Source organism: Phoxinus phoxinus (genome assembly GCF_949152265.1).
Source record: "Phoxinus phoxinus genome assembly, chromosome: 21".
NCBI lineage: Eukaryota > Metazoa > Chordata > Actinopteri > Cypriniformes > Leuciscidae > Phoxinus > Phoxinus phoxinus.
The window spans coordinates 21,851,254-21,877,530 of NC_136896.1; the positions used below are offsets into that span (position 1 = coordinate 21,851,254).

Here is a 26,277-nt window from a genome sequence, read left to right on the forward strand (position 1 = left end):
GGGGGGTGCGAAGGTGCCGTTGTGTCAAAAAGGAGGCCCACTGTCTTTGACTTTGAAAACCCCGGTGCTACAGTATATAAATAAACCTGACTTTACTTGATATTGGACAAGGCCTAAAAAACTCAAGCAACCGCAAAGCAATGCCCAAGCAAACACCAAGAATCCCCATAGTAGTGACAAGATCTGTGAACACTACTCTTATTTTATTCAGAAAATGTAAAAATCAAGTTAAGTCTGGTTTATTTATATACCACTTAATACATTACAAATTGCTTCAAGTCAACTTTACAATTGTAAACAGGGGAACAGTCTAGTCAAGTCACCTTTATTTATATAGTGCTTTATACAATACAGATTGTATCATAGCAGCTTCACAGTGATAACAAGAAAATAATACAACAAAGTTTGTTTCTAGAAGAAAATTGGTGTCATCGTCCACCTTAAGTAAGGCCGATCAATAATATTGTTTAATATTAAATGTCCAACTAAGCAAGCCAAAAGCAAAGGCAACAGTGGCAAGGAACCAAACATCATTCATTTCACAATGGTCTTCAATGAGGAATCAGTTTCAGTTAAAATGACAAATCTATGTTACCTGCATTTTTTTTAAGTACTTTTGAAAACCTTGATTAGCTTGTTCAGGTGGGTTTTAATTTGGATGCTTCAGGATGCATCTTCTCATTCATTCCTACCTTGAATTCAAAGTAACTTATACTCTTTAATCTAACAGTTCAATAACTATAGTAACAGAGATATCTATTTTTGACTTTTAACTGTATAGCCAGAGAAGAACTGGCATCCTGGTGTTGCCTGGTTTCGCTAAAGGTTTTCTCTCCATTTTCCAACAACAAAAGTTTTACGTTCCTTGCCACAGTTGCATTTGGCTTGCACACTGGGCAGGGCAACTTAACTTCTTTATGAAACTGCTTAGGGTTGGGCGATATGCCTAAATGAATATACATTGTTTTTTATCATGGCAGTGATTACCGGTACCAAACATATAAGTTGTCAATTGAAGTTAGTACAGTTTTATTACTACAGTATTATTACCATTCTTCTTGTAGAACTGCACCTCAGCCTGGTACTCCTCCTTGCCCTCCAGAGCTTTCTCCACACTCTGAGTAACCTGCTCACTAGTGCCCAAGCCATATAGGAAATGACAGCTGCAGTTCTTCTGCATCACCTCTGTTCGTCCGAACCCCGTCAACTCACAGAATCCATCGGAACAGTATACAATGGGATAGCCACGGTGACCTTGAGCATTCCCAAGTAGGAAGTTGCTGTCTGAGGAACAAAAAAGTGAATATTAATGTTTTGAAAGACATTGTAAAGTTACGTAGTTGTGAGTATTGTGGTTTGTGCAGTACTGTTGCTGTACTGTATTTTAATTTCCAAATCAATATCCCAACGTGGGATCTTTGCATTTCTACTTACATGACGTATTTCTTACATTTTCGTATTTATTTAGTTCAGTGGATGTGTTATTTTGTTCAAGTGGATTTGAATACCCATTACAAAAAAGAAGTTTATTCAAGTGTGCAATTAGTATACTTTTAAAACTAAAAATAAGAAAGTATATTTTCAGTCTACTTTGTATGTTCTCAGAAATATACTTTATGTACTTATGTTAAGAAATAACAACATTTCGCTCTGTTCGTGACTTCTGCTGCAAACTCATTTCGGTGGATTTCATAATGTTAAACAAGACTACACTTTAAAACCTTAAAATGAATAAGTTTTCTTTAATCGGTTAACTTGTAATATTTAGTTTGTTTCTCCTATACAGCGACTGACAATATAACCATAAAATACACCAAACCACAACATAAATCCACAAAATACAAAAATGTAATTTGTTTGCTATAATCCAAATCTTTAGAATTCATACGTTTGCGAGGAACAGATCCAAATTCAACCCTTCACTGTCACAGTCTTCGTCCTCATCATCTGTGTCACCTGTCTTCACCTGTGGTTCCTTGTCTGTTTCCCGCCACCAATCTGTTTCCATGGACACTGATCACTTCCTCACAGCTGCCTGTCATTTGTATTCATCATCACAGTGTATTTGAGTTCCTGTCTGTTATCTGTTCAGTGTCCGGTATTGTTTGTGTTTCACATGCTGTCTCACCTGTTCCTTTGTATCCTGACTTTACTTTATTAAAGAAAGGATTAATTCCACGTTCGTCTCCATCATCCTTCCAACCATCTGTGACAGAATACCGGACCGTAAACAGAAGAACGCTTTGGTATATTTTCTTCTTTTTTTCCCGTTTTCGGGTTCAGTGTTTTTTTTTCTTCCGTATTTACCCCTGCTTGCACCATGGACCTCCCAGCGGTGAGACTCATGTGCCTTGAGCAGGGAGAACGCTCCCTCGAGGAACACCTGGAAGAATTCTTGGGTCTTGCTCATCTGACCACCTTCCCGGACGACTGCCTGTGCACATTCCTGAAAGTTGGACTCAACGCTGCCACATGTGCACAGTTGTCTGGGGAGGTTCCTCGAGGGAGCTTCTCAGCATATGTGGAGTGGGTGCTGGCGTCCTGCGGATCTGCGTTCACCGTTGAGGATACCGCCAGTCCCACTTCCCATCCACCGTCCAGCCCAGAGCTTCCTGCACCGCTGGTCCCGTCCAGCCCAGAGCTTCCTGCACCGCTGGTCCCGTCCAGCCCAGAGCCTCCTGCACCGCTGGTCCCGTCCAGCCCAGAGCCTTCGCCGCTGGTCCCGTCCAGCCCAGAGCCTTCGCCGCTGGTCCCGTCCAGCCCAGAGCCTTCGCCGCTGGTCCCGTCCAGCCCAGAGCCGCCTTCGCCGCTGGTCCCGTCCAGCCCAGAGCCGCCTTCGCCGCTGGTCCCGTCCAGCCCAGAGCCGCCTTCGCCGCTGGTCCCGTCCAGCCCAGAGCCGCCTTCGCCGCTGGTCCCGTCCAGCCCAGAGCCTTCGCCGCTGGTCCCGTCCAGCCCAGAGCCGCCTTCGCCGCTGGTCCCGTCCAGCCCAGAGCCGCCTTCGCCGCTGGTCCCATCCAGCCCAGGACCGCCTTCGCCGCTGGTCCCATCCAGCCCAGGAACGCCTTCGCCGCTGGCCCCGGTCAGCTCAGAGCCCTCTTCGCCGCTGGTCCCGTCCAGTCCAGACCCGTCTTTGCCGCTGGTCCTTTCCAGTGCTGACCTCCCCAAGAAAATTTTGGGGGGGGGCAATAAGTCCTCTGAGGGGATCGTGGAGGCCCTTCCGACACGGTTCCCATGGCCGCCCGAAGGGTCCACACCGCCATGGCCGCCCGAAGGGTCCACACCGCCATGGCCGCCCGAAGGGTCCACACCGCCATGGCCGCCCGAAGGGTCCACACCGCCATGGCCGCCCGAAGGGTCCACACCGCCATGGCCGCCCGAAGGGTCCACACCGCCATGGCCGCCCGAAGGGTCCTGGCCGCCTGCACGTCCTGCTCCGCCCTGGCCGCCTGCACGTCCTGCTCCGCCCTGGCCGCCTGCACGTCCTGCTCCGCCCTGGCCGCCTGAACGTCCTGCTCCGCCCTGGCCGCCTGCACGTCCTGCTCCGCCCTGGCCGCCTGCACGTCCTGCTCCGCCCTGGCCGCCTGCACGTCCTGCTCCGCCCTGGCCGCCTGCACGTCCTGCTCCGCCCTGGCCGCCTGCACGTCCGGCTCCGCCCTGGAGGCTTCCTGCTCCAGATCGGCCACCCCGTCATCAGCCTCCAGGGCGCCCACCCCTTTGTTGTTCTACGGCGCGAGGTCGCGCCTTGCTGAAGGGGGGCGTTATGTCACAGTCTTCGTCCTCATCATCTGTGTCACCTGTCTTCACCTGTGGTTCCTTGTCTGTTTCCCGCCACCAATCTGTTTCCATGGACACTGATCACTTCCTCACAGCTGCCTGTCATTTGTATTCATCATCACAGTGTATTTGAGTTCCTGTCTGTTATCTGTTCAGTGTCCGGTATTGTTTGTGTTTCACATGCTGTCTCACCTGTTCCTTTGTATCCTGACTTTACTTTATTAAAGAAAGGATTAATTCCACGTTCGTCTCCATCATCCTTCCAACCATCTGTGACATTCACAGAGTGAAGACGGATTAACATTTTCATGGATCAATAACTTAAATTCTGTTCTGTACCTCATACAAAACTAATACATACCGCCAGAGAGGACTGCGACTGCAACACATCATCATTTGAACGCCTTTTGGTATTGCTTTTTAAATTTTTTGCAATAAATAAATTGTGATTACACTTGTCTGTCTGTTATGTTTTTCTTTATAACTGTACAAAGTTTTAAGAAATGGTTATGGGTAGGTGTCACAGATAAACGGGAGAAGGAACACAGGTATCGTTGAACAGTACTTTATTGAACAGGTAATGAGTAATTTGCAGATAGGTTGCAGACAGTCACACTTAGCTCATTGATCTTTCTTTCTTTTGCAGGTGATGAAGCAGTATACGGATGAGATGGGGAACATAGGTCCAAGGATAGTGAGTAGAAGGTGAGCATAAGTAGGAGTCAGGCAAGAGCGTTCTCATGTAGAGATTGACGAGACCGGAAAACAGGTGAGTGTGGATGGTGAGTATATGTCGGGGAGGTAATCAAGTGGTGACAGATGTGACTGGTTAGAATTCGGGTGATTGTGAACGGATGGGTGGAGTTGAAGGACCTGATGCTAAAGGCGTGTTGGTGGAATCTGTGACCGAACCACCCCCAAACCCCCCTCCACGGGCAGATCCTAATGACCGGGCATGGCGGCGAGGACGGCCTCTGTCCTGAGAAGGGTAGGATCCAGTATATCATCCTGTGGTACCCAGGATCGTTCCTCTGGGCCATATCCTTCCCAGTACACTGAGTACTCTAATTGGCCACCTTGTGCTGGGAATACAGGATGGAGTGGCCTTGTAGAGGATGGGAGAAGAGATGCATGGTGAGGTTTAAGCAGTGACACATGGAAGGTGGGAACAATCTTATATTGAGGAGGTATGTTTAAGCGATACTTGACATCATTGATCTGTCGTTGAATGCTGAATGGTTCAATAAATTTCGGGGACTCTGCTTGCGGAATGGCAGCCAGAGAAGGATATCCCTGGTAGAGAGCCAGACTAGAGTTCTCAACGGGTCGGGTCGGCCCGACAAACCCGACGGGACCCGCGGGGTCGGGCTGGGTTCAGGTCGAAAATATAAGCAAATGACTCGGGTCGGGTCGGACCTCGGGCTTAATCTTTTCCACTCAGTGAATTTTTTTTATTTTTTATTAATCATCACTGCTGTTCACCGTAAAGAAAGTCTGGCTGCTGCGTGTAACGTGGCGTGCATCATGGAGAGGGGTGGGGGCAGACCTGACGCCGCTACGTGCACGCCTTTAGCCTGGAGAAGAAGATGGAGTTGGTGAACAGTAAACTTGCCGCAGGTGAATTCACAATCGCTACTACAGGAGTGGGAAATCAGAGGTCTGGAAAGTGTTTGGACTGGTGCTGGATTCTGATGGAAATTCCCACCCGCTGGCTGGGTAGGCTACATGTTTGAGTTCTTTTTATTTATTATTGTGTGAAGATTTTTATTTAGACTAAGGCATATTTATAATAGCCTATTTATATATTTAAAGTTTATTGTTTCAGTTGTTTGTATTGTTAAAAGGCATGAACATTAAAGGTTGATTTGAATTCCCGTCTGCTGGTCATAACGTGTATGAGAAAAAAAAATACACGGTGGTCGGGCCGCGGGCCGGGTTCGGGCAGATAATTCATGTTGATGTTTGGGTCCGGGCTTTAAAAGCCACGGGCCGGGTCGGGTCGGGTTGTAATTTTCAGGCTCGTTGAGAACTCTAAGCCAGACCTTCTGAAGAAGCTCGAAGCGACAGGGGAGGTAGGTGGTTGAATAAACCCTTGTTCCAGGGCTTTCTTGATGTATTCATCCATGACCTTCTGCTTCGGGATCGACATATGATAGACTTTCCCTTTGGGCATGGTGCCACAGTCACATGGCCGATGAGGTGGAAGTTAAGAGGGTAGTTGCTTGCTGAAAACATCCTGGAACTCCCCATACTCCTGTGGGAAACACACAGTGGAGGAAACATTCAGGCTTTCGATGGTGGTGGAATTCACATAGACAAAATTTCTGGGATGATTGGATGAGATGGAGTAAAGAGATCAGAGACTGGGGGCTCGACGACACAGCAGGGAACCCCCGGTGTCGGCGAAGGGCTGTAGACATCCAGCAGCGGCGGGGCTGGACGACTGGCTGAACTTCACGGTGCCATAAAAGTATGACAAAGTCCATGCAAATCTATTAAAATAAGATATCATAGTTTATACAGACATTAGTGCTGTCCAGAAACTGCGATGATGAAGGTATCGGAGGGATAGGGTAGGAGTCAATACCTCCGTGTTGAAGTCAATTAGCCAGTCCTCATTTTCCACACTCACTACTCCCTCGTCCGCTGATGTGGTGGGGTCACACCCCTGGTCAGACTCACAATGGAGCTTCACTTCCAGGCCGAGGGTCAGCTCTGTCCTCTTCTCATCTAGCTCTGGATGCAAAAAACGTTCGGTAAAACTCAGAAAATCGTGGCTCTCCTGAGCAAATCGTGCTGTGTAATCTATTTTTGGCCTGGTAATCTGTCATGGGTGGTTGCAGGTACACAGACAAAGATGAAGAAGGTTCCAACACGATATTAAAGGGGTCATCAGATGCCCATTTTCCACAAGCTGGTATGATTCTTTAGGGTCTTCATGTAAAGTTTGTCAAATACTTCGGTTAAAATTCCTCAATGGTTGTGTAAAACAACACCCTTTTTACCTCTTCAAAAACAGCTCTGTTCACAGCGACCCGTTTCGGTGCATGTCTCTTTAAATGATAATGAGCAACTGCTCACCCCACCCCTCTCTTCTATGGGGGTTGTCGACAAAATACACATAAAGTGCTGCCATGGCAACCTGCCTTGGTGGACAGTATACAAATGGCTGAGGGTGACCATGGTAACAAAGGAGTGGTGGCATAGTCAACCAAAGGAACAAAACTAAACATAACTGTGACAGTTCCTAATCTGTATCTGAATTTATGTGTAGGCTAGTCTGTAATATTTTGCAATAAGGTTTCATTGAGTTCATTAGGTTTCATACACTGTAGCAATAGGGATTTACTTCTACTTTACTCTTTCCCCGTGTGTGTGTGTGTGTGTGAATTTAATTAGCTCAATGGAACACACTTAAAGTGTTGTAAAAATGTATTTACACACAAAAGCTCTATGTACACCTTTTGATTTTCAGTACTTTGTATTTATTTGAACAATTTAAATATTTTAACAGGTTTAATTATTGCAGTGCAGTGTGAAACATATGTAAGTTGTTTCTTTACAGATTTTACAAGATATATATTTGTCAATGACACCCAGGATCTGGTGCGCACCAAATCGTCTGACATCGTCCTGTCAGTCATCTCTCATACTATCTTCACGTGATAAGTGAAATCTGATGTACTGTAATGTAATTGACTACTGCAGCAAGCCTAACCCTGTCCCTTTAGGATGGATGGATGGATGGATGGATCAATGTCAAGACGAGGCTTAACGACAGTGGGCAGGGTCTTCCCAATTGAGATCTAATGAGCCAAAACAAATATTAGAGACTCTCAACCTGTCACACACAGAAATATGTTGTTTCCTGTGAATTTCAGTTCGATCAGATTCCACATATTCTTGGGACTGTGCCATAGATCTATTTCCAGGCAGTATAATGGACAAACTTTTCAAATGAGGGGGACACCCCACCCCCACCAGAACATGATTTCAACCGAGCAGTTGATCGCTTGAATTATGGTGTAAACTGACAATATTAGTATTCATCAACTCAATTCAAGTCCCTCACGTCCTTAAACATCTTATCTCAACTGTATGCTACAATGTCTTTCTTAGGCTATGCACTCAAGTTCAAAAATCAAGTTCAAGCCCCAAACTTTCTCCACAAAATTTCAACCTTTTCTAGGATTTAAAAAATTCTGCAGGTGCTTCAAATGTAATTATAGTTCCGTTGCCTCTACCCAACCTTTCTTCTGAAAGGCAATCCCAAGAGACTATATGTGGATGGACGCTCCTAAATTTACTATTTCGAAGTAAATGCATCAGATGTACAGTAGGGTTTGGGGCTATACTTTCACAACAACAAGACGATCTGGCAAAGCTCTACCCTTGTGCCATTTATAGATGTATCCATTAAAAATTCATGAGAAAGAGTATGTAATCCTGCAATATGCTGTGGTCTTTCACTCAGTCAGTCACTCCTGGTGAGACAAAACCATTAGGTGGCATTCATGTCACATTCTTTGATCAAAAACTGCATGCTTTTCATTTATTATTTGTGCATCCTCATTTCTTTCCCTCGCTTCCTTTCCTAACGTCTCAGCTCCAAACCCTTAAGATGCAAGAGAAAGAAACACCTGTGTATCCCTGCCTATGGAAGCTTCCATTTGAGTTTTGAGAAGCGCCCACTGATTTCTGAAGGTGTTGTGAACATGAGACATGACTGCGGAGCCCAGATTAATTATGTAAAGAGGCATTTAGAATTTTCAAGGGGTGGACGAGCATCCGTTTCTGTTTTCCCGACAACACACCTCTGGCAGTTCTTCACATAAAGCTTGATGTCCTTACTCATCCCTGGTCAAAATAATCTTTCAGCTGCGAGGGACTGAGTTCTTGCACTACTCTGATGTCCAGCTGCGTCATGAATACCACAGAGAATTTCAGGCTTCAGGGAATCAGGAACAACATATTGAAAGTGTTTCTTATTCATCAGAAGATCCTTCTTTAGTCTGTACAGCACACGATTACGAATCTTTAGCTTTTTCCAATGTTTCAAAAGATTTGTCACAGAGCGAGAGGCTAGTTGATGACTCTACCAACTATGTTGTCCTGCTCTTGGAGATGGACAAGTCTGGAAAACGGGATCGCAACATATGGATCTTCAGCAGTGAGCTGGAGTGTCGTTGGACTGCCACGGTCAACGGACTAACTCCACCATCGCAGTGAGCACCCAAGACAAGAGAAACTTCAGCAGCATCGAAGGATCCAGGACATGAACCATTCACGTCATCCTGCAGCTCTTTCTCAGCTTCGCTGTCAGTAGTAGCCTGCACATTCTGACAGTTTTTAGTGACACAAAAGGCATCATGCACAGTTCCAGTAACAACACCATTGACCTCATCCAAGAGAGAAACATATGGTTCTTTCAACAGACGATGGCTGACACAAGACTTAACATTGGGCTCTCTGCTCTAGATATCTGCAACAATGTTTCTCGTGCCTGGCACATACTTCAGATCAAAGTCGTATGCAATGAGCTTCACCACCCATCGCTGTTCAATCGCATCCAATCTGGGTTTGGTTAGAATATAGGAAAAATACGGTGGCCCAGTAGTTTAAACGAAATTTAAAAAGCAAACATAAATTCACAACACAACTAAATGAATCCACAACACAACAAAATTAATCCACCACACTATGGAAATGAGCCACAACACAACGGAAAATGTACGACACAACGGAAATAAGCCACAATACAATGGAAAATGTACAACACAACGAAATATAGCCGCGACACAACAGAAATGCTCCACTAGAGGGCTCTCGGAGCACAGTAAAGTTAGTTATCCTTGAAATTGTTCTATAGAGTCATAAGTCTTAATATATAGGGTGACCATCCGTCCCGCTTTGCGTTGTATCGCACAGCATTTTCACCCCTTTTCCCGCACGTCGCAAATTGAGAATATGTCCCGCATTTTCATCAGTCTGTTGGTTTTTAATTGTCATATTAAGAAAACGTACATGCGTTCTTTTGCCTTTTTAAGAAAGCATTTTATTTATTATTTTTGCGGCGTGGTTTTTCACCTATATCTAACAGCACTTCGTCAGAAGTACAAATACAACAGCCGTTTTTTTAAGTCCTATCCAATGGTTGAAAGGAAAGGAGTAAACACGGTCACTATAGGTTGTGACGGCTGTCAATCAAAATGTGGACTGGTGATTCGTTCCATGTGTTCCCTGTCAGAAAACAAGTGCATAATAATTCTGTAAATTTAAATTTAAAACTTGTTGCCTGCTGTGGTTGTTTTAATTCACATCCTTTCTAAAAATATGAAAGTTTTTGGTTTAATATATTCTTAATATATAAGACTGTCAATGATCTAATCTCTGATCTAATCTAATACAACAACAACAGTTGTATGTTACCATTTCCTTTGATTTCGCTTATTCAAAATGATCTTCGCAGCAATCCTTCTGTAGTGGACATCCATGACATGCGGAGTTCCTCAAGGCTTAATTCTTGCGCCACTCCTATTCAACCTGTACATGCTTCCAATGAGCCAAATAATGACAAAGAACCAAATCTCTTACCACAGCTATGCAGACGACACACAGATCTATTTAGCCCTATCGCCTAACGATTACAGCCCCATTGACTCCCTGTTCCAATGCATTGATGAAGTAAACAGTTGGATGTGCCAAAACTTTCTTCAGTTAAACAAAGACAAAACTGAAGTCATTGCGTTTGGAAACAAAGATGAAGTTCTCAAGGTGAATGCATACATTCACTCTAGAGGTCAAACAACTAAAAATCAAGTCAGGAATCTTGGTGTGTCTCTAGAGTCAGACCTTAGCTTCAGTAGTCATGTCAAAGCAATAACTAAATCAGCATATTATCATCTGAAAAATATTGCAAGAATTAGATGCTTTGTTTCCAGTCAGGACTTAGAAAAACTTGTGCATGCTTTCATCACCAGCAGGGTGGATTATTGTAATGGACTCCTTACTGGCCTTCCCAAAAAGACCATAAGACAGTTGCAGCTCGTACAGAACGCTGCCGCCAGGATCCTGAGCAGAACCAGAAAATTTGAACACATCACACCAGTCCTCAGGTCTTTACACTGGCTTCCAGTCACATTTAGGATTGATTTTAAAGTATTATTACTGGTATATAAATCATTTAATGGCCTAGGACCTAAATACATTGCAGATATGCTCACTGAATATAAACCCAACAGATCACTCAGATCATTAGGATCACATCAACTAGAAATACCAAGGGTTCACTCAAAGCAAGGAGAGTCCGCTTTTAGCCATTATGCTAGCCGCAGCTGGAACCAGCTTCCAGAAAAGATCAGGTGTGCTCCTACAGTAGCCACATTCAAATCCAGACTCAAAACACATCTGTTTAGCTTTGCATTTACTGAATGAGCATTGTGCCACTGTTCGTAGAACAGTATTTGAATGACGATATTAAAGTTTTAGTCTGAGAAAGAGCTAAGATTGTGAATGCAGGGCTAAGGAAAGTGAAAAGAATGTGCAAGTAAATGAAAGAGAAAAGAAAGTTGATACAGGGAAGTCGTAAGAAGATTGAAAGAGAATAGAAAGTTGATAGATGGTAAGTCGTAAGAAGATTGAAAGAGAAAAGGAAGTTGATAGATGGTAAGTCGTAAGAAGATTGAAAGAGAATAGAAAGTTGATAGATGGTAAGTCGTAAGAAGATTGAAAGAGAAACGGAAGTTGATAGATGGTAAGTCGTAAGAAGATTGAAAGAGAATAGAAAGTTGATAGATGGTAAGTCGTAAGAAGATTGAAAGAGAAAAGGAAGTTGATAGATGGTAAGTCGTAAGAAGATTGAAAGAGAAAAGAAAGTTGATACATGTAAGTCGTAAGAAGATCCTTTTAAAAGAAAGATCTATAATAGCTACCGGTTGATAAAAAATACGTCCGACTGTTTGCACTGTATTTATTTTTATTTTTTTATTTTATTTTCCAAACTGTGATTCAGGAAGATTTTATTAATTTTTAGGGCTGTCTGATTGGAAGAGATTTTGAAGGGGAACGGGAGAGCTTCACTCCGACGAGGCGAGTGAAGATTAGCTATACTATGGAGAGTATAGAGGTTCGTTGTTTGTTTAAAACAGCAAAAGTGAAACGTGCTCTATGGGGGCCCCATTGGGCTATACTGGTGGAAGACACCACCCCAGTAGAGGACGTCCCTGGATTAGGTCCAGTGGCACCGCAAACCTGCTCAATCACTTCCATCTCAGATAGGGGTGATTATTAATTATCAGGGCTGTCTGATTGGAAGAGATTTTGAAGGGGAACGGGAGAGCTTCACTCCGACGAGGCGAGTGAAGATTAGCTATACTATGGAGAGTATAGAGGTTCGCTGTTTGTTTAAAACAGCAAAAGTGAAACGTGCTCTGTGGGGGCCCATTGGGCAATACTGGTGTGAGACACCACCCCAGCAGAGGACGTCCCTGGATTGTAGGTCCAGTGGCACCGCAAACCTGCTCAATCACTTCCATCTCAGACACGGTTTTAATTATTCTTATTTCTTTTGATTATTTTAATTTCTTCTATGTAAAGCACTCTGAATTACCACTGTTTAGCTTTGCATTTACTGAATGAGCACTGTGCCACTGTTCGTCCGACTGTTTGCACTGTATTTTATTTTCTAAACTGTTTTAATTATTCTTATTTCTTTTATTATCTATGTAATTATTTTAATTTCTTCTATGTAAAGCACTTTGAATTACCACTGTGTATGAAATGTGCTATATAAATAAACTTGCCTTGCCTTGCCTTGCCTTGCCTTGTAGCCACACACACTTAAAGGAACACTCCGACTTTTTGGGACTTTAGCCTATTCACCTTACCCCCAGAGTTAGATAAGTCCATACATACCTTTTTCATCTCCGTGCGTGCTATAAATCTGTTTGACGCACCCACCGCTAGCCTAGCTTAGCACAAAGACTGGATGTAAATGGTTGCAGCTAGCCTAACATACTAATCCAAATAAGTGACAAAATAACGCAAACATTTTCCTATTTATATGTTGTGATTTGTATAGTCACAGAGTGTACAAAAAACAAAGTCACATGAGACACAGACATATTTTAACCGTTTAAATACTGGGAACTATATTCTCTGAAGGCGTAGCACTGCTACTTGGGCGGAGTGATAACCGCAGCACCTGAGACGCGCCGTTGTTTCTTCTGTCAACAAAACCAACGTGACTTATAGTTCACCCATTTAAGTATTATGTTCACAGCGCTTTGGTCTGGTTTAAATTGGCCAGGGCCAGACAAATAAAAGCTGTCCATTAACCAAAACAATAAAATAAAATAAAAACACCACAATTAGCAAATATGTTAACTTTAACTCCACATCAGCAACATAAATTCATCAACTAACCATTCAGAGACGTCCTGTTGCATTCTGCATGTTGTCACTTCTTCTTGAGTTCTTCACTCCATCTTTGTCTGACTCCGTTTTTACATTAAAGGCAGAACAGTTTCTGTCATTTTAGTGTGTCTGCGTGAGGTTAGCAGCTGCTAACACACATGAGCTTTTGAAACCCCGCCCTCTGCAGCAGCTCATTTGCATGTAAAGGGCCAGGCACAAAACGGTGCGTTTTTGCAAACCCTCAAAAAGTGACAACTTTAACATGCTATATACAAATATCTGTGGGATATTTTGTGCTAAAACTTCACACACACACTCTGGGGTCATCAGAGATTTATTTTACATCTTGTGAAAATGGCATTTTACCACCCCTTTAACAAAATTCAGAAGGAGCACATTCAGATAATCTACCCAGTCAGCACAAGTAGGCATATATATAAATAGCAGACTCACCTCTGTCCCATGACAGTTTTCCAGCATCCCTCCTCCACCCCAACTCACTCCTCACTCTTATCTGTTCTTATCCCAGCCAGGGAAATGGGGGAATTACTCTGGGTTGTAAGTGTGAAGTCGTGAACTGGAAGACTTTTGAAACCACCTGACTCTATTTATATACTACCACAATCTATAATAAAATCTAAACTCTTACAATATTATAAAATGTGCACAAACTCACAAATACAGATGGGGACAAACACTTTATTTGTTGCCCAAACAGTTTGATAGGTTGTATATCTTTAACATTTTTGCTCTTTCATAAATAGATTTTATTTGTTTGTTTGCTTGATAATAATCTACAATTTAGCTGTAAGGTACAGTAACTTTTCTATTGTGATATAAATTACCCAATGCCCCAATAGCAGGGTCAAACGTGTTAAATGAACTGCATGTTTCTTCCTGGTCAGTAACGTTGGAAACATTCAATAGTGTTTTTTGTAGATGCCTATTCAGAAAAGGACATTCAAATATGAACTACCCTGAGAAATATTCACTGACGTAAATTTGTTTGATCTACATGATATATTTTTTTTATAAAATTAAAGATTATATAAACAATGAAAGTGAAATAATCAACATTTGTTGTTTGTAGAAGCGTCTTCAGTAAGTCATTGGTTAGTACCACAAGCTCAGCTTCACTGCGTCTACTGCGCAGGAAAGCTGGTCTCTACGGCAACAAGAGGGCAGCTATTTTGGGCCGTGAGTAAACTGGTGCTCTGTTGCAGAAACATCCAGCATTTTGAAGAAAGAGCAGAAGAAATGTATCTCAAGAAGAGAAGTTAACATCAACGACACATCACCTGTCTCTATATTCTTCATCTCAAACTGTTGTAAGAAATAAAGACCCATGTGAAAAAACATCCTCATAATGTCAAATGAATCCTAGTGTGAAGAACGTGACATACAGTAAGTAAAGTGAAGAAAAGGGAAATCCACAAGCACATAAAATGCCTTCTTCTTCACGCTGAGAGTCAATGGCAGCCAACAGAACCATGCGGTAAAAAGTTGAAAAGTTAAGTTTGGCACATTGTTAGAGGAGATTCTAAACACTGCTGACGGCCTCTTCTCAAACACTATCTTCTATCTCAAACACTTCAGCATCACCAACAAGTACTTTAACCAGCACTTGGCAACCTTGATAAATGTTGTGGTGATTATGCTCTGAGATTGTGTGAGCATTCAGTGCTAAAAAAAAAAGATCTTATAAAAAATAATTTTATAATTATGTCCTTAGGTCAAGTCACATTTATTTATATTGTGCTTTATACAAAACTTATTGTTGCTAAGCAGCTTCATATTAATAATCAGGAAAATAACTGTTGAGTCAAATTCAGTTGATCAAACGCAGGTATTATTAAAATAAGAAGCCGTGAATATTCATGAACATGCAGTTGTGGGTTTGTGTGAGAGAGGTGTTATCTAACAGAAGAGATTAAGTTTGCATGTAAGCTGTGTGAAGGGGTTTCTTCTTCATTACTATGGTAAGAAAGCACAGATGGGAGGATTGTATGCTACTTTATGTCATCAGATTTGTGTGGTATGGCTGCCCATAATCTTGGTACAAATACTGTTATTGAAGAATACTATAACATTTCTTCAGACTTGAAAACTTTGTTGAATTGTGTCAGTTTTTTTTTTTGCTTTTATGATATTTTAGTATATTGTGTTGTAATGCTAAAAATCTTAGTCATTTGATAGATAGATTCGATGCAATAGAGTAAAATTCACATCCTGGTTTCGTTATTATGAATGAGAACCAGTAATCAGTCTTTTAACAGTTGGCTAAGAAGGTTCAGGATAAAAGGATTACACAAACATCTATGTCCCTTGACATCCACTTTTCCCATGGCACACATGTCTCAAAGACTAATGCCATGAGAGAACTCCAGCTACTGCAAAACACAAGATTTATCTCCCATGATAAAACAAGAACAAACACACAAGAGCATGGTATCTGTACTCCACTTATTCACTATTAACTGCTAACGCAGTTACTTTCACTTTAAAGCTTATGATATGCCTTCATTTGGCTGTTAAATGAACAGTAAAATAAAAAAAATAAAAACACTTCTAAGGATTGATATTCAAGATTGATCCAGCCATTGTAAAAATCTATAAAAATGTAGATGGCACTTTATTTGACACTACGTGTACTTACCAGAATATACTGGGTACTATAAGGTAACTACAGGGGTTAAAGTTAGCTTTACGAGTAGGTTCAGGGTTAGTACCTAGTTATTACCCAATCATTGTAATTACTGTAATAAGTTCATTATATGTGCATGTGGAAACAGGACTGTAAAATGAAGTGCTACCAAAATGTTTGTCATTTGAACAGAAAATGCTACAATAAAAAATATTTTTGGTTAACTTTAAGTTCCTGTGTATGGTGAAAAAAGACATGAAATTTTATCCGATCATGCAATCTCTAAGGAACGAACCCATGACCTTGCCGTTGCTAGCACCATGGGATATGCGATTGCAGAGAATTATTTAAGATGGTAAATTATTTATGACTGAATCAACCACACAACATTAGTTTGCCTAACGGAAGTTATTTTTAAGGGTCAGATCAGTTAAGTCACTTTATTTTCAGGCCAGAAACACTTCAAAAGCGCAGCTTCACTGTACATAATTAATGTGCGCTCTTGCGCTACTATGGCAGAATCACACCTCAGTGCTCAAGGGGTCCATTAAACCAGATGTGTTATAATTCTGGTACCAGTTATAAACATGTCAATAGTAAATTGCAAGACTCTATGACAGTACAAGTTTGTTCAAGACACATGTTTGAAAAAAAAAAGCCATTATTTTTGCACATCCATTTGATGACCCTACAGAAATGAAAAACCTTCACCTTCAGCTGTATTTTTTTTCAGCTTGAGTGTTCATGCATATGGGTTTGGTGTGTGTGCATTTGTGCCAGTACTTACGAGTGCCATCGAAACGTGTTGCAATGGTGTCCAGGAAGGTGTTCTGGGGTGCCAGCAGCCCCTTCATCACTGGCATGATGCCAGGTTTCCAGAGTCAGCAGATGTTTAGGGGAGAAGCCTGTATGAAGCATCAATCTTCACTACATCCCAAAGAAAGGGTGGCCAGGGCAGATGTGAGGTACAGCAGAGAGAGCGCATCTTAAAAGAGCGAACGTCCCCCCCAAATGATGACTCCTCACTGTATACTTCCTCAGTCCAGTGGATGTATGATCAAGAAACAAACAAATCCCTTTCCTTGTTAATGCATACCGTGATGATGAACACTTCCACTTAGTTCCTTATTCTCTGTCTTCCCTGCGAGTCTCTCTCAGCTGTGTACACCTGCATGACAGGAGAATTCACAAGCCGTGCATCTCTAAAACGGTCTGGGCTTGTTTTTGTTCTGTAACACACTGTGGCAGAGCTACAGAGACAGTTACATTTGTCTTCACCCCTCCTTCTCTGGCTCTTTCTCTCTTTATCCACACCCACTATTCATTTCCTCCAGTTCTCTTCAGCCACTGAGAGCACACATTCTTGAAAGAAATCTATCACACATACTCCTCTTTATATCACTCCTGGTACAATCACAATGACCATTAGAATCACAGCGAAATGATAATACAATTTGCAGAAACATGGGTAATAATGGGTCTTTTTTATGTCCTCTGCCTTTTCAAATTATATCACAAAAACATTCAAGTAATAACGAGAGAAATAACTTTCATAGGAATATTGTTATTATTTGCTTATTCTTTAATGCCGATGCTTTTCCTGGAGAGCTACAGGTTCAGTTGAGTTCAGTATAGAACCTTAGGTTTCTCAACTCGATTTTAAAGAACACTTCATGCCAAAAAAATGTTCTAAATGAGTAATAATGTCTATATGGAGAAAAGGTATAATACGTTGCATCATCTCATGAATAGTCAATTATTATACTATGATGATAATAACACACAATGAAGCATTATCCACTTATTAAGGTGTAATTGATAATAGTTCCCATAGTTATAATGTTAGGCTCCAGCATAAAACAAAAAGTTATAAATAGTTATAATGTATTATAAGTCTCATGTCTCGACATTGTTTATCTAAGATCTAAACAGCACATCATGAGTGAAAATTGGTTATCCATTTGAGTACTTCCTGTGTGTTTATAATGAATTATCGCTCAATTTAAATCGGTGTATAATGTCCTTTTTTATAATATGTAAAATAAGTCTCTGTTGTCCCCAGAGTGTGTATGTGAAGTTTTAGCTCAAAATACCCCACAGATATTTTTTTTTACAGGATGTTATAATTGTCCCTTTTTGAGGGTCAGTAATAACACGTTGTTTCGTGTGTGTCCCTTTAAATGCAAATGAGCTGCTGCTCCCGGCACAGAGGGCGGAGCTTCAATAGTGTGTGTGTCTTAGCAGCTCCAATTACCTCACACAGACAAGAAACTGTTCTTTTATGTCTAAACTGGAGGCGGATAATGATGGAGAGACTCAAGATGATGCGAATAATAAGACAGATGTGACAGTTTGAGCAGACAGTTTGAGCAGACTCACAAATGTGCTCTACTACAACAACTCTTCTCAACATAGACTGCGGGTTCCCGGGGGCGGGTTTATGTAAATTTTAGGGTTAGTGATGTCACTAATCTGGGAGGAATGTCTTGTAGTCGCTAAAAAATTGAGTCCTTACATTTTTTTTCTTTAAAATCAAATATCTATCTTCTATTTCTTTGAACTTTGTAACTTTGCAGATGTTGTTTATAATAATAATAATAATTCATTACATTTATATAGCGCTTTTCTGGACACTCAAAGCGCTTTACATAGAAGGGGGGAATCTCCTCAACCACCACCAATGTGCAGCATCCACCTGGATGATGCGACGGCAGCCATATTGCGCCAGAACGCCCACCACACACCAGCTTACTGGTGGAGAGGAGACAGTGATGAAGCCAATTAGTATATATAGGAGGATGATTAGGAGGCCCTGATGGACAGAGGCCACTGGGCAAATTTGGCCAGGATGCCGGGGTTACACCCCTACTCTTTCAAAAGACATCCTGGGATTTTTAATGACCACTGAGAGTCAGGACCTCGGTTTAACGTCTCATCCGAAGGACGGCGCTCTTTGTCAGTATAGTGTCCCCGTCACTACACTGGGGCGTTAGGACCCACACAGACCACAGGGTGAGCGCCCCCTGCTGGCCTCACTAACACCTCTTCCAGCAGCAACCTGGTTTTCTCAGGAGGTCTCCCATCCAAGTACTAACCAGGCTCAGCCCCGCTTAGCTTCAGTGGGAAACCAGTCTTGGGCTACAGGGTGATATGGCTGTTTATGCTCAAACAGCAACATTACACACTAACTAAAAGTCAAATCATAATCAACCACCCCTTATAAGTAAACATTACTATTTTATAAATACATTAATAAAGACTTATTACGACCTACACTGCATTATACAGCGCTTTACAACTATAGGACAGGAAGAGCTAAATAAACTTATCACTGCATCTAAACCAACAACATGTTTATTAGATCCAATACCCACTAAACTACTGAAAGAAGTGTTACCTGTAGTGGAAGAGCCTCTTCTCAATATTATTAACTCGTCTCTATCTTTAGGACATGTTCCAAAAACATTCAAGCTGGCAGTTATAAAACCTCTTATTAAGAAACCACAATTAGATCCAAATAACCTAGCAAATTACAGACCCATTTCAAATCTTCCATTTATGTCTAAAATACTAGAAAAAGTTGTGTCCGCTCAATTGTGCTCTTTCTTGCAAGAAAACGATATCTATGAAAAGTTTCAGTCAGGATTCAGGCCACATCATAGCACAGAAACTGCGCTGGTTAAAATTACAAATGATTTACTTTTAGCTTCTGACCAAGGCTGTATCTCAATACTAGTTTTACTCGATCTAAGTGCTGCGTTTGACACTATAGATCATAAAATACTCTTAGATCGACTTCAAAATTACACTGGTGTTCAGGGACAGGCATTAAGCTGGTTTAGATCGTACCTATCAGACCGTTACCATTTTGTCCATTCAAATGGGGAAAAATCAAAGATAACATCAGTAAATTATGGAGTGCCACAGGGATCTGTATTAGGCCCCCTGCTATTCTCAATTTATATGCTGCCACTTGGTAATATTATAAGAAAACATGGAATAAGTTTCCACTGTTATGCTGATGACACTCAATTATATATTTCATCTAGACCAGATGATAACACTAAATTATCTAAAATGACAGAGTGTGTTAAAGATATAAAATATTGGATGACGTGTAATTTTCTTCTATTAAATTCAGATAAAACGGAGGTATTACTGATTGGTCCAAAAAACTGCCCACAAAACCTCTTACAATACAACCTTAATCTAGATGGACGTCCTGTTACTTTATCCTCTACAGTAAAAGACCTGGGTGTTATACTAGACCGCAACTTGTCTTTTGAAAATCATATTTCAAATGTCACAAGAACAGCCTTTTTCCACCTTAGAAACATTGCTAAGCTACGTAATATGCTATCAGTTTCTGATGCAGAAAAGTTAGTTCATGCATTCATGACCTCGAGACTAGATTACTGTAATGCTTTATTAGCTGGTTGTCCTGCATCCTCAGTAAACAAGCTACAGTTAGTCCAAAATGCAGCTGCTAGAGTTCTTACTAGGTCAAGAAAATATGATCATATAACACCAATTTTATCATCTCTACACTGGTTACCTATTAAGTTCCGTATCAATTACAAAGTATTGTTACTGACCTATAAAGCCCTAAATGGTTTAGCTCCTGTATATTTAAGAGATCTTCTATCGCCATATATTCCATCGCGCTCTTTAAGATCGCTAAATTCGAGGCTTCTGGTCGTACCTAGGATATCTAAGTCCACTAAAGGAGGGAGGGCGTTTTCACATCTAGCTCCTAAACTCTGGAATAGCCTTCCTGATACTGTCCGAGGCTCAGACTCAGTCTCCCAGTTTAAAACTAGATTAAAGACGCATCTCTTTAGCCAAGCATTCACATGATGCATCTCATACCTTTTATACTACAGTTAAATCAGATCAAATGCATTCGTATTAAGAACAGCAGCTACGCTAATTATTTCCCATCTGCCTTTTTTTTTGTTGTTGTTATCTCGGGACGCCTGTCCCGAGATAACTCAAATAGAGTTTGTCAGCTCCAGTTAGTATCCAGCCTCTCATGGAGACTTCAGATGCCCCAACGCCTGTGATGAGACGACTCGACGCCTGTGAAGAGACGACCCAACGCCGGCGATATGTTATGCCCTAAATTTCATGATTAACTAACTGTATTTTTGTATGTATATTTTTGAAATGCATTTTCTGTAAAGCTGCTTTGAAACAATGTGTATTGTGAAAAGCGCTATACAAATAAACTTGAATTGAATTGAATTGAATTATAAGAAGTTATAATTACATTTAAATTATTTTTATAATTACTTATGAGTCATGCATTTTCTTTTTCAATGCACATACAGTACTCATAATCCATTTTACACTGATTTATAATAATTAATTAGGCAGTCGTATGATTCCATGAATGTATTTATAAAGATGCAACCAGCATTGCTAAAGTTATTATATTATAGTTACAATGACTTTTTATTAATTCAGATTTATTTTTGTCAAATAAGTGAATACATTGTTATTAATATCCGTGTTGTGTTCTTATAAATACTTATTGTGATTGATAATACAGTTACTAACCTCTATAAATTCATAATTGATGGCTTTAAGTAAAGTGAAAACACAGGATGCAATTTTCCTAAAGCAAATGTTAAGAAATCCCGAAGATTTGCTCATTATACATTTTAAGTTGTTTACTTGTAAATGTAACTAATGAACAATAATTCCAGAAATAAAATAATGGGGGAAAAGATTCATATGAATCATTAATCATTAAAGGGCACCTATTATGGAATTTTGAAATTTACCTTTCATGTAGTGTGTAACATAGATCTAAGTGAACAAAAACATCCTGCAAAGTTTGAAATATGAAAGTGCACCGTATATAAAGTTATTGTCTTTCAAAAGTAAGAGTCGACTCTGAGTCATTTTTATGAATCGTTAGAAGACAGAAGCTTTTTCTCTGACTAGATGACGTCAACTTGTCAAGTTATTTGAATATGATACGCCCACTTATTGCGCTCCAAGGCCAGGGAAAATATCATGGCGACGAGACGCTGTGTTCTGAAGTGCGACTCAAAAGCAAACTTTTTTTCATCTGCCCAAGGAGGAGCATTTGAAGACTAAGTGGCTACAATTCATATATACAACTATACCACAGAAGTATAGTCCGAGCCTTGTGCTTTGCTCGCGCCATTTTCAAGACGATTGCTTTACCAACTTAAATGCAATCAAACTTGGATTCGTGAGCCGGCTGATATTGAAGGAAGGTTCAGTTCCAAGTGTATTTGCATCAGCTTCCTCCTCCGTATCACAACCTGTAAGTGTTATTAATATTTTTTTGCTTTTATATTTTATGTAGCATGCTTAATAATTATTTTGTTTGTTGTGTAAGCACCGTTTAGCTTCTAGGTCTTCAATGACAATTGTATTGAGATAGCCTATGTGAAGTGTTTGTCGTTGTTTTCGGAGTTGTTTTAAAGAATAGAGTAATACCTCGTAGTAACGTAACGTAACTACATTTTATTTTTTTTATTTTTGTAAAAACGTTATGTTTATGCATCGGGCTAACGCAAACAAAGACTGATTGTGCTTTTACAATATGAACTCTGGGCTATGCTCGCTAACATAACATTACATGCTTTATCTTATTTTTAGTTTTTTACTACAAACTACAAAGCAGTGGACTATCATAATTATTATAACACAATTTAATTGATAAAAGCATCATTGTACTCCGTGTTAAACAATAAGTATTATCTATGTAAACACTGCTGGGTCATCTGACCAATCAACGCAGATTAGCGTCGCGCAAAGGAGGGGTTTGAAAAATGAGTCGTTGAACGATTCATTTGGGAGTTGGTGAGCAAATCAGGTAAAAATAAATGCATATTATACGACAACAAAAGTGTTTTTTTGTCATTGCATGCATGTAAAACTGTTGTTGGGGACTCCCAAAACAACATTAGGAACATTTTAAATGTCATAATAGGTGCCCTTTAATACAAACATGTTTAATGTTACATACTAGCAAAACCCTGAAACAATAACAAAAAAAGTATAATTCCAAACTGCTATAAGCAATGTATAGAATAGTAATACTTCCTTATAAATAAGTATAAATAGGGCTATAATGCATTATAAGCATGGTCTTCATTGAAATTATTGCCAAAACTAAACTTCCATCTGTTCATATGATTTTAACTTCTCAGAGACATTTCCCATGATCTCTCACTCACAGTAAGAAATGCAAAGATAGATTAATTTTGAAATCCCTGGAATGACTTTGCACAGCATCCATTGACAGATGCACTCTTGTAAATCCTCGCTGGGTCACCAAAGGATACCCACACTGTGTGCTCAGGACATTCAACCCTGCCTCATTTATACAGCAAATGGATCTTATGCAGAATGAGAAATGTCATTATGAATAAAAGCACTTAGTTCATGGTAGGTCCAATGTCGATGTCAAATGTATTTCTATAACACGTAAACACCATGAGTTGACTTGAGTCAATGTACTTTAATCAAGAGCTTTAAAATAGTAATTAGTGAGATCTTTGGACAAAGGTGAAGCTGGCCAATTAGGAACCTGAGACTGAGCCAGTGGGATTGAGGACAAAGGCAGAGCCAGAGGGATGGAGGACCCATGTGGAGTTTAATGGATTGGAGACCCAAGACGAAGCCAGAAGAATGGAGGTCCGAGTTGGAGCCAGGGGATCACAGGCCAAAGTGGAGGATGGGGAATGAGGGACCCCAGTGGAGACAACAGGTTGGAGGACCACGGTGGAGATGAGGGACTGAAGAGCAAAGGTAGAGCTGAAGGATTAAAGGGCCAATGCGGAGACAAGAGACAAGACCACTGAAGTTTTGGATGATATTAATCATAAAATTGTTGTATGCAAGGGTCTATGGCAGGCTCAGGGTATGTTGTAGACATTTGCACAGGCTTAGGGTTCATGGTAGACATGTGTGGCCAGCTTGAGGCCCATAGCTGTGTGTGCTGGCTCGAGGTCTGTAGTGAAGAAGATTAAGAGCTCCAGGGCTGGAGTGGCTCAGGAATGAGCTCTGGGGAGTAGTGAATTGGAGGTCATCTTCCACCATCTCATCGTTTGAAGAGCCAATTGGCAGAACATTGTCAAAAAAAAAAAAAATTGGCAAAACACCATTGGCAAAGACCATTGGGATGTACTAATGACATCAGAGGGTGCTTTAAACCTTTAAATCAAATAAGGAGGATAAGCTGGACAACCACTTAACACATTTGTCGGTCTAATCAGTTATAGCCACTGATTTAACTGCAGGCTTTTTACTAATAAGCAGGAGATGATAATCCTAAAGTATGTGCAAACGTACCATCTTAACAAAAGCATGTTAAGGCAAGATTAGACACTAAAAGGGATATTTATACAATGAGCTTAACTAGAAACAAGTGATGAATAATGACATATTTTTGTAGGCCAACCCAGTTTCACTCTGCAAAAAAAACTATAGGATTTTTCCATTGACTTTTGGATAATTACGGAAAATAAGTTCTGTGACTAACAAAAGTTTATGATTGTTTATCTTCACAATCAAACAGTTTTAGTTGTACATTTTGCACCACGGCGTCATCCGATGTCTAGATCCCTGACACCTGCTTGGCTTAGATATAAGCAATACAAATAAAAGTTCCCAGCGCCGGGCTCCTGCCGGAAAGCTTGTGGAATATTCTGCTTTTAAATGGGAAAAAACCTCGAAACATGGGTCGATTGGAGGTTCCTTTGGGCCCATTTGAAAACGCAAAAAAATACATTTAAAAATCAATTTGCATATTATAACAGCAACTTGCGGTCGATTCTCACCAAATTTGATACATGGCCATGTTTGTATATTATGTAGGAACTTGTCCGTTTTTGTAATGGTAAGCCATTTAAATTTGATGCTATGAACAGTGATTGGCTTCTGGCAGCCCTGTTTGTAGGTGTATTTGAGAGAAATTTAAGAAAATGCTAGCATTTTCCCCAAAGAAGACTTGATTAAACATATGGTTGCAGAGTCATAGGGGTTTTTCAGTTGTAGTGCCCCCTATGAGCATAATTTCATGTGACTTGTCATGCGTCCTCATAATGTGCTATGGTCTTGTGTATAACATTTTGTTAAATTCGGACTTTGCATTCGGCAAATGAAAGACTAGTCAAAATTAGGCAACACCCCAATTATTTATTGGCTTATATCTTTGCAATGCCTAGATGCATCTAAAATCTGTTGAAAACTTTTTTTCGTGACGGTCTCAAAGCGATGTGAGCCAAATTGCAAATCAGATCAATGGAATTAGAGGAGTTTAAAAAAGCAGATTTTTCAGAAAATGGACAAAAAGTTTTATTGACAAATGAAAATTATGATATCTATGTTTTGTAGGGCTTGAATGAGCGATTCAAAGGAAGCATTTGGCGTAATTGAATTAATAAAAATTGTCATATTTGTAATGCTAACTGATTGATGAATATTTGTTGCAATGTTAATTGCACATCATTTGGTTCTATTAGATGCATAGTTTATGTTATTTAAAGCTGCAGTCCGGCACTTTTTTGGGTTTAAAAATATCAAAAAAGACATTTTTGAAAAAAACGTAACCAGCCAGTGTTCAAAACGATCTGCTTGCCTTACCTCGATTCAAAACGGTAAGCTTGTAATAATGATTTTAATTCCAGTGGTACTGGTGGATTTCCGCGGGAATTTCGAGCATGTCTTTGCGTCATTACGTCACTTCTGTACACATAGAGAAGGAGTCCCCGGCTAGCGTGTGTGGATGATGGAGGTGGAGATTTAGCTCAGCACTTGGTATGGCGGATCCCGAAAGTTTAAAGCGACAATCACCAGTGACAACTGGAGATTCACCAGTTGTAAAACCCAAAGACTTCGGACTTCAGAGTGGCTACAGAAAAAATATATATTTTTCACGTTTTGACGTGATATAAGCAATCGTTAGATTTAATCAGCATGATATAGCTACTGCAATGCTTTCCCCACCCCCCGAATTTGGTCAGAACAAAAGTGAATGTTACTTACTTGTTCAGATGACATTTTCCGATGAAAATTCTAATGTTGACACTTTCAAAAAGTATACTCTGAGATTGCTGATGACAGTACAGTATCCACAGCGACGCGGCAGCCTCAATACATTGTGTTCATCCGCGCTGTTTCATGCCGATTTACTACCCACGCACAGTTAATAATTCCGCGAATAACTGCAATTGCAGATTTCTAACAGAGATAGCGACAAAGAGGAAAAACGACGGACTGCAGCTTTAACCATAATAATGATAGCATTGTAACTGTCACATTTCACACGTTATATCCGCAAACAACTGGATATACACTAATAAAACTCAATAAAAATGCTGGAATCTTAACTCATTTTCATTGCCTTTCATATCGCGAAACTTCTTGCAGGGCTGGGGTGATGCACAATGACTGGTGTGTAA

General features: G+C 40.6%; 1 protein-coding gene across 1 annotated transcript in view; it reads right to left on the reverse strand.

Moving 5' to 3' along the window:
- Positions 1 to 17,122, reverse strand: part of kcnh4b (potassium voltage-gated channel, subfamily H (eag-related), member 4b) — a 53,796-nt gene extending 36,674 nt beyond the window's left edge. Inside the window, exons 1-2 of the mRNA XM_079595334.1 lie at positions 16,620 to 17,122; positions 1,051 to 1,284 (exon numbers count right to left, since the gene is read on the reverse strand). Coding sequence (XP_079451460.1) covers positions 1,051 to 1,284; positions 16,620 to 16,695 — 310 coding nt within the window. The 5' untranslated portion in view covers positions 16,696 to 17,122. The remainder of the gene's footprint in view (positions 1 to 1,050; positions 1,285 to 16,619) is intronic.
- Positions 17,123 to 26,277: the final 9,155 nt, after the last annotated feature.